Source organism: Rhipicephalus sanguineus, unplaced genomic scaffold, assembly GCF_013339695.2.
Source record: "Rhipicephalus sanguineus isolate Rsan-2018 unplaced genomic scaffold, BIME_Rsan_1.4 Seq354, whole genome shotgun sequence".
NCBI classification, from domain to species: domain Eukaryota; kingdom Metazoa; phylum Arthropoda; class Arachnida; order Ixodida; family Ixodidae; genus Rhipicephalus; species Rhipicephalus sanguineus.
This window is the reverse complement of record NW_023615082.1, coordinates 8,248-17,697: the sequence shown is the minus strand read 5'-3', so window position 1 is coordinate 17,697 and position 9,450 is coordinate 8,248. Positions and strand designations below refer to the sequence as shown.

At 47.6% G+C, this 9,450-nt stretch overlaps 1 protein-coding gene across 1 annotated transcript; it reads left to right on the top strand.

Moving 5' to 3' along the window:
- Positions 1-275: 275 nt before the first annotated feature.
- LOC125756640 (uncharacterized) lies at positions 276-7,421 on the top strand (the record flags this gene model as incomplete). Its single annotated transcript, XM_049411538.1, has 2 exons — positions 276-534; positions 7,035-7,421. Coding segments are annotated over exons 1-2 (646 nt in total), but the record flags the coding sequence as incomplete, so codon positions are not given.
- Between the last annotated feature and the right edge of the window lie 2,029 nt (positions 7,422-9,450).

The following is a 9,450-nucleotide window of genomic DNA, read 5'->3' as shown; positions in this document are numbered from 1 at the left end:
GGAAAAAGATTGCAGAGATAAATAAGCAAGTTGAAGAACATTGCCAAACATTATCCAGGCAGCAGTGGGATGAAATTTGTAATTCAGTCGATGGACAAATGCGAACGAGGGGTAAATGGAACCTTCTAAAACATCTTCTGGATGAGTCGGGCACAAAATCTAATCAAAGGGGGGTCCTTGCTAAAATACTCCATCTTGCTCAAAAGTCCTCCTCGGTAGCGGAGATATTAGAGCAGCTATGTAATAAGTATCTACCGCTAGCTCCCGATTCCAACATGCAAGCCTATCGGGCGTATGAAGGGACACCGTGTCCTCATTTGGATGAACCCTTCGGAGTAAGTGACGTGCGACGAGCCCTGCACGAACTCAACGGCGGATCAGCACCGGGTCCGGATAGGGTTAGCAATAAAGCACTTAGAAACTTGGAAGATGACTCTGTTGAATATCTCACTGACGAGATTAATAAGAGTTGGAAGGGAGGTGATATCCCGGAGCAATGGAAGCTGGCCAAGGTGATACTCATACCCAAGCCCGGTAAAGCGCCGAGTTTGGATAATCTCCGTCCCATCTCTCTCACGTCATGCGTGGGAAAGGTGGCGGAGCACGTTATCCAGAACAGAATTGCGGCTTACATAGAAGACAATGATATCTTTCCTCATTACTTAATTGGCTTTAGGCCGGGCCTCTCCACCCAGGATGCTATGAAAATCATTAAGACTCAAATTTTAGATAATCATACTAGGGATACCAGGGCGATCCTGGGCTTGGATTTAAAAAAAGCTTTTGATAATGTCCGTCATGATTTCATTCTGAATGCAATCTCTGGTCTCAACCTAGGTTCCTCGTTTCATGCGTTTGTCAGATCCTTCCTGAGCAGTCGGAGAGCCATCCTTAAAGTTGGCGATCTGGAAGCGCATGTGAAAGTCCTGGGCGATAGGGTCACCCCGCAGGGTTCTGTTCTTTCACCCCTACTTTTTAACATTGCCATGGCTGGTCTCTCGAGGCAGCTTAGTGGAATTCAGGATGTTGGTCACACAATTTACGCAGATGATATCACCATTTGGTGTCCGGGAGGTAGTGATGGCGCTGTAGAGGCTGCCCTGCAGGAGGCAATCGACACTACCGAGTGGTTTCTGGAGGGCACAGGTCTTTCCTGCTCCCCGGAGAAGTCTGAACTTCTCCTGTATAAGCCGGTCAGGAGGGGCCCCCGACCGAGAGGCTGGGTGCCACCACTAGAGACCGACATCCACCTCCGTACCAAGAGTGGTGGTTTAATCCCCAAGGTCGCTTCCATTCGAATCCTAGGTATGACGCTGGAAGCGACGGGCACCAATAACATCCCGATTGAAAGATTAGCGAAAAAGACAGATAGTGTTATTAGGCTAATTAGGAGGGTGGCTAATCGACGGGCAGGGTTATCAGAGGATAACTTGGTCAGGCTTATCCATGCCTTTCTGTTGTGCCATTTTACATATGTGGCGGCAATGCACGTATGGAAGAGAGTGGAAAGGGATAAGCTTAATGCGATGATTAGGAGGGGGGTAAAGCGTGCCCTGGGGCTCCCCAATTATACCCACACGGATCGTCTCCTGCAGTTGGGAATTCATAATACATTGGAGGAAATCGCGGAAGCGCAAGAAAGAGCACAGGTAATTCGACTCTCTGGCTCAAAAGCAGGCAGGAGAATTCTCGCGGATATAGGTACCCCACCGGCTCAGGTTGATGCTCTGTACCAAGGGTTGACGAGAGATCAGAAGGAGAACATTATCGTCTCGCCTGTCCCGAGGAACATGCATCCCCAGCGAAATGTAGGCAGGAGGAGAGCGCGAGCTCTGGCCCTTCTCCGCGACGTTAAGGGTCTCCAAGGGGGTGGCTGCTTCGTAGACACGGCACAATATGACGGCAACAGTGGCAGGTTTACGGTAGTTGCAATTAACCACCAGGGGGTTACCATTAATGCGGCGTCGGTATACGCCCAAACTGCTAATGCAGCCGAGCAGGTTGCCATCGCCATGGCTCTCCTCGATGAAAATCGCGAAAATATATATAGTGATTCTAGGGCGGCCATTCGCGCTTTCACTGTTGGTGCTGTGTGTAAAGAGGCCAAAGCAATACTCGCTGAGAGGTCAATTAGAACTCATACCCTTACATGGTTCCCTGCTCATATGGGCTCCATGGTAGGGGGGATTATCAATCTCAATGAGTTGGCCCACTCCAGGGCGCGAGGGTTAACTACCCGCGACCATGGAGGACTTCTGGGACAACCTGGAGGATTGGTAAATAGGGATCAACCGACCACGTACAATGAAATTACTTTACATTTCGCTATGGGTAGGAGAGTCTTCCCGCCTCCAGCTCGGAAGTTAAACAGGGCGCAGGCTTTGACACTGAGATTGCTGCAAACTGAAACATATCCTAACCCTGCCTTTCTGCACAAGCTTTATCCTGATGTTTACTTAACTAACTCATGTACGAAATGTGGCGGTTTAGCCACCTTACACCACATGCTCTGGGAGTGCCCCTCAGTACGTGGCACTGATACAGCATCGGCCAGCAAGTGGGGCTCCGCTCTGAGGAGTCCGGACATTCAGTCACAACTTTGGGCTGTCCAGAGGGCCCACGATGCGGCGGTAGGTCTCGGCCTGACTGTCCCGTCGTGGGAGCGGCCCGCCGCGTGCTAAGGCACACGCCTCCGGACTGTGTTAATAAAGTTATTCCAATCCAATCCAATAGCAACATTCGTGTCACGTGGTAACTACTTCTCCCTGAACACGCTTGCTCTACAGGCAGAGCACGCTTTACAGGTACGCCAGAACTTCAGTTAACGCAAGCCGAAAGGAAAGTAGCAAATTCCTCAAAAGTTTTCAGTTCATCACTGTGGTTGGCTTAATCATAATTTTACAACCTGTTGTGATGTCATATGTCACAGCAATATTCCAATGCAAAACTTTTAATCGCTTAACAGTAACATTTATGTCGCATGAAGGCTACTTCTCCTTGAACTTACTTGCTCTACAGCCAGAGCACGCTTTACAAGTATATCGCTATCACGTTCACTCATTGAGAACGGACGAGAGCGTTATTAAAGAAGCAAATGGGTCCAAACAGTGCCTTTGTTTCTAAGAACAAATGAAGAAGCACCCTTCCTGGAATTATGCGGCGCAAAAAATATTACCGTCCACCATCCGAACTACGTCAGGAATTGTTATCGTCGAGCCGTAAGGTTTACGGGGCTCAACATCGAAAAGCGACTAGGGGTATGAGAGACGCCGCAGAGGAGGGCTTCGGATAATTTCGACCAGCTGGTGTTCGTTAGCGTGCACTGGCAAAGCCTAGTACACGGGCCTCTAGTATTTCACCTCCATCAAAATGAGACCGCCGCGGCAGGGACCAATCCAGCGTCTTTCGGGTCAGCAGCCGAGCACCGTAAACCCTGAGCCCCCGCGGTAGCCTGAGCACTAACACAAAAATTTATTAAGGTGAAGCCCTTAGATGCCTCATCAAACTCGAAAACTGACCGTCGGCGTCGGCGTCCGGCGGTGTAGGGGACAACGCGAGTGACGCAAAAAATCACCATCCCGTGATGACTTCATCATGACGTCACGGATCGCCAAAATTTATGACGTCATTGTGACGTCACTTCACGCAATATCACGTGATGACGTCCTTACCTGACATCGTAGGTGGGCTGGTCGGGGAGGCAGCGCAAAAGCAGGGGAGGTGCCTCCGATCATGGAGGCATTGTAAAACCACGTTAGGTGCAGAAAGCTTTCGGAGGGTGGCGGGGCAGGATCAAAACATCGAATGACAAGAAAAGAAGATGGCTTTCTCCTTCGAGTCGTCCAAAGTCAATGCATAAAGGACCCTTTGAGATTTTTTTTTTCACTGTAGACTGCAACCCCTTCGTATTTCTTCCAAATCCCCGCAAAGTGTGAGTTTCCTTTTCTCCCGTGAGGTAACCCGTGTCCAGTACGACGGATCAGACCACACTGGAACTTCCTAGAATTGTGACTGTAGATTCCATGTTTTACTTTCGGCTCCGACAGAGAGAGACAGACGGTAAGACAAATGACGGAAAGGCAGTGAGGTTGACGCTTAGTTTGCTGCCGAGAACTCCCATGCTCTTACGGGTTGCATCGACACAGAAGCATTGCGGCGCCTCGCTGCCGCTACATGTGGAATGCAGCCATTAGCGAAGCCGCCTCATATGCCAGATGGAAGGGAGGAAAAAGCGTGGGAGTGGCTGCTTGATGAGGGACAGGAGCCGCTGTGCACCGACCTGTCAGCACGGCTCATTTCTCATCCGCGCCTGCAAGTCCTTCTCTGCGCGTGACTAATTTACCCGGGGAGACGAGCGCGGCGCGGCTTATCTCGTTCGCTAGCTGGGACGTTGCCCTAGAATTCATCTGCGCTCCCTGATGTTTTAGGGCTGAACACTCATTACGGTCTCGCTAATCTCTGAGTAGCCTCAGTGCTGCCTTGGAAATAAAGAAAATTACCTCCCGCACCTTCTCTTGGCAAGAGAGTCAGAGCTGATTGATTTCAAGCGATTTGTTATAGTAGTTCGCACTTTCCCCGGGGCGACTGCGAAACTTCAGTGAGAACGAAAGCGCTAATCAGAAGTGGCGAGGTAGTTCGTTGGTTTACCGACTCGTACAGCGAAAACATTATAAAACAATGCCGATGCAGAATCGCGTTCTTTGAAGATCCTCTGGCTCTCTGGGTGAGCTCTTTCATGTCTCTTGGTGACCTCGCTAACCGGATACGTAAGTAAATAGCAGGCGACAAAAAACCTGTTTTTATAAAAAGTAAGACCGACGTTATCTTAAGAATACCCCAACACGATTCCCGTCATGAATGTTACCTTTACATGTCATCACCTGTTGTGTTGCGCCGTGTTGTTAGTTTGCTTCTTTTAAATGCGAAGCATTTCTTAGCGAACTTCTGCTAATTTGAATCTATCTATCTATCTATCTATCTATCTATCTATCTATCTATCTATCTATCTATCTATCTATCTATCTATCTATCTATCTATCTATCTATCTATCTATCTATCTATCTATCTATCTATCTATCTATCTATCTATCTATCTATCTATCTATCTATCTATCTATCTATCTATCTATCTATCTATCTATCTATCTATCTATCTATCTATCTATCTATCTATCTATCTATCTATCTATCTATCTATCTATCTATCTATCTATCCGCCTACGACGTTGTGCTCTCCTGGCCGTTTCGTTTATGGGGTGTATACCAAAGCTGGTATGGCATAATATGAGCGCATGGCGAGCATAAATGACAGGTTATAACATGAAAATCATGACATGCATGTCATGAACGGCATGATTTACATGCCACGGTGTTGGCGGTCTTGCGTCCGTTTAGTTACGTTGACATATACCAAAATTCGTACGGCATGCCTAGAGTGCATGACAAACATACGTGACAGGTCCTATCGCGGAAATCATGACACACATGTCATGTACAACATGATTTACATGGCATGGGTCGGGGTGCTCGCGGCCGTTTAATTTAAAGGATATGTATCAAAATTGGTGCGACGAGACATTTCTCTATGGCGAACGTAAATGAGAGGCGGCAACATGATAATCGTGACAGGCATGTCACGTATGCCATGACATACATGCCGCGCTCATAGTGCGCTTGCGGCCGTTTCGCTCTCTTGATGTACATCAAAACTGGCATTGCGTGACGTGACTGTATGACGAAAATAAATGACAGGTGGTAACATAACACTCATGACATGCATTTCATGTACAGCATGATTCACATGCCGCGCTCGTGGTGCGACCGCGGCCGGATCGCTAGCTCGGTATACGCCAAAAGTGGTATTTCGTGAAGTGACTGTATGACGAACATAAATGACAGGTGGTAACATGAAAATCATGACATGCATGTCGTTTAGGGCATGATTTATATGCCATGCTCATGATGCGATCGCGGCCGCTAGCTTGATATACATAAAAATTGGTATTGCGTGATGTGACTGTAAGACGAACATATATGACAGATGGTAACATGCCAATGATTATATCCCTGTCGTGAAGGGCATGGTTTACATGCCACGCTCATGGTGCGCTCGCGGCCGTTTCGCTAGCCTGATGTACACCAAAAGTGGTACTACGTGACGTGACTGTATAGCGAACATAAATGACAGGTCCTAACACACAGATCATAACATACATGTCATGTACGGCATGATTTACATGACACTGTCTTGGTGCGCTTTCGGCCGTTTTGTTGACTGGGTATACACCAAAACTGGTATGGCATGACATGAGTGCGTGACGAACATAAATGCCAGGTCATGCACTGTATATACCAGAATATAAGTTTCATTATATAAAAGATCGTGCATGCATGTATGCATGCATGACAAACATGCAATATATAGTGAACTATATGTCATCACATGAATGACTTCATTTGCCTCTAAGACAAACGAGGTGATATATGCAGCTCTATGCTGGCTACTTCGCATTACGTCGATTCCCACAGTGCGTGGGATCTGCCGGATTTTTTGTCCTTGCCTAGTGTTGTGCTGTAACCGAGTTCAAGATGAATCCAAACCAACTGACCCAACTTGCCGTCTTGCTGCCGTGTAATAGATTATCAACGTATCTTCTTATGCACCGAACAAAACGCACCTATTGACTCAGATTTCTTAAGTCAGAGCTTTTTAAAGAAACTGCAGCGCAATATCTCATTTTTGAATAAACTGGGTCTGTAATACAGTTTGGTATATTGATCTTGGGGCTGATTTGCTTATTCGGATCCAGAGATCCCGAACACCTGCTATGAGACACACATATTTTAATCGAGGCAGAGTAAAATGTTTTAAAGGTGGAACACCCACAGTGTCGTTTCACACTTCTGCATTTTTTTTTGTGAAGCGCATAATTACTCCTAATTGTCTCAAACGAACTCGCACGAGTTGTTTTGCCTACAACACAGCGCGTCAACTCCGCTTTTTGCGCTTCTTTCTCTCTATTCCTAACCACAGAGCTATCGCGACCGGTGTTCCTCGTGGAGCCTCCGAACCGCGTGGTGTTCAGCAATGCCACTGGAGCCCACATTTCTTGCTCAGTGTCCGGTTCCCCGAAGCCCCTGGTCACGTGGCACACACACCAAGGCCACGCAGTGGACTCTCAGAGCGGTGTCGTATCCAAAGGCAGCGCTGCCACGGCTTCCGGCAAGGGTGGCTCGGGGGACGTCCTGGTCGCCTCGGCTACTCCGAACGGATTACGCCGCGTGCTGCAGGACGGCACGCTCATGTTCCGGGCGTTCGGAGAGAGCGAGTACGCCGCTGACGTTCACCACGCTACGTATCGCTGCTCGGCCACAAACAGCGTTGGCACCATCGTCAGCAGGGATGTCAAGGTTCGAGCAGGTAAGCCCTGATTTCGATCTCTGGGATATGAGTGCCTTCACGCCCATACGTACAGCTTGCTTTGGTCATCTGCTCGTAGACTGTTATTTAATTACTCTAAATAACTAACAAAATATAAAGGCCGTCCCGCTACACTATCAAGAAACTGTGAGTACAAATTTCCTCATATATTATTGCGACAGCAATCATATAGACACCGCAGGCGCGTCGCCGTCGCCGTGATGTTCCCTACAAAGTCGAAATCAATAACTATAACACTGCCGTGCGCGTCATATGTTTTATGTGCGAGCGAAAGCGCGCGAGCGCAGCCGTGTACGGCTCGATTACTGTCCAACCTTCACCACCGAAAGAGAAAACAAAATTTTGACAAATACATAAAAATAAACAACAAGAACTTAAAAGAATATACATGAAGAAGATGTCCGCTTGGTCGCTGTAGAACCTTCGTTGCCGAAACAGAAAATAAAAAATAGAAAACAATAACAACGAAAATGACCAAAACATAAATTAAATCAAAATTAAACAACAGGAAGTTACCTAATAATGAAAAGCAAAGAAGAAAAATAATGAGTACTTTGTAATTGTGCTTGCATACCTGCATGCCTCTTTTCTTTTTCTTTTTTTTTTACATCAATAGATGGCGAAAGGAAAACACGCATGCAGCTGCGCTCACACTTAGCATTAGAGAGTATCGTCATCGGTGGTAATTGTTTTTTTTTTAATAATTGCTGATTATCGCACTGTCAATCCGCCCTCTATGTCGAAGTTGATATTTAATTTAGAACTTCGACAAGACAGAGCGTGCAACTACAACATTCAAGCAAGTGAAAAAAAAAAACAAATAAAAACCTCTAAACAACCGTTGGAGGCAAAAATTTGGCGAGCGCATTTGATCACACTCATCGAACGCGTCATCATCTCAGTTGGGCGAAGTTTCTTCCGCGTCATCTACGCGTCTTTGCAACAATCTGCGACGCCATTAAGGCACCGCGCATCAGTAACGGCCACACTTATCCCGAGCACTGACGCTGCAAACGACTTTGTCGCATCGATGAGACAATGTTGTAATCGATGCCTACGAGATGAGCGGTATCGCTGAAAGAGCGAGGGAGAGATACAAAGGTAAGTATAGCTCATCTTTTTTTTTTTTTCGCAGACGGAAATTATGACCAGGAATTTGGGAGCAGCGAACGGATAATCAGCAAACGCGGTCTCGTTAACGCCCCAAGAAACGGTGTCCCGCGCCTCTAACTTAGTACAACGACGCGCATTGCGTCCTCCACTCCTGTTTGTGCGGTGTTCGAGCATGACTGCAAGCACGCTGGAAGACTTCCTTCCTGCCTCCCGAGTAGAAAACCGACGAGACGAACAACGGTGGTGACAATGGCGATGGGGAAGAGAGAGGTATCTACATAATGACACCGGTCCCGCTAATCACCCGAGTTCCGCACTGCACAGCTCGCACGAGCGCGCCTAGGGAGAAAGAAATATCGACGACCGGTTGGCTCTTGTCATTAAGAAAGCATTAAACAGCAGCCGGTCATTAGGACCCGGTCGATTAAACTGGAACAACCGGCCGAGGGGGATCTCTCTTGGCCGATTACTGGGCTCCGACTCGGTGCGATAGTGCGTTCGACTCGGCAGCAGCAAGGAAATATTTATGAAGTGAGCGCGAGCAGTGCGCACGTGCGCTCTTAGGCCGCGAGCTTCGTGAATTCTCGCTTTTTCTTTTACCGGGTGTACTCGGAGCGCGCTAACGTTTTGTGGGGCCGTCCTTGTGTAATCACTTAAAATAAAGGAAGCAAGACCAAGAAGAGATAGGTAACGTCTTTTGCTGTGTCTCCGCTACTCACGAAAATAGAATACAGATGTTGTTTCTGTTGTCGTTATTTGCTAAATACGTATGGCGAGCGATCGCGTGATGTAGCAGGTGTATCGTCGACAACGTGGTTCCTGACGCTGTACCTGACGCGTGCTATCAATTGTTGCCTGTTTTACTCCTTGCGGCGAAGACGACGACTGGTCGTAA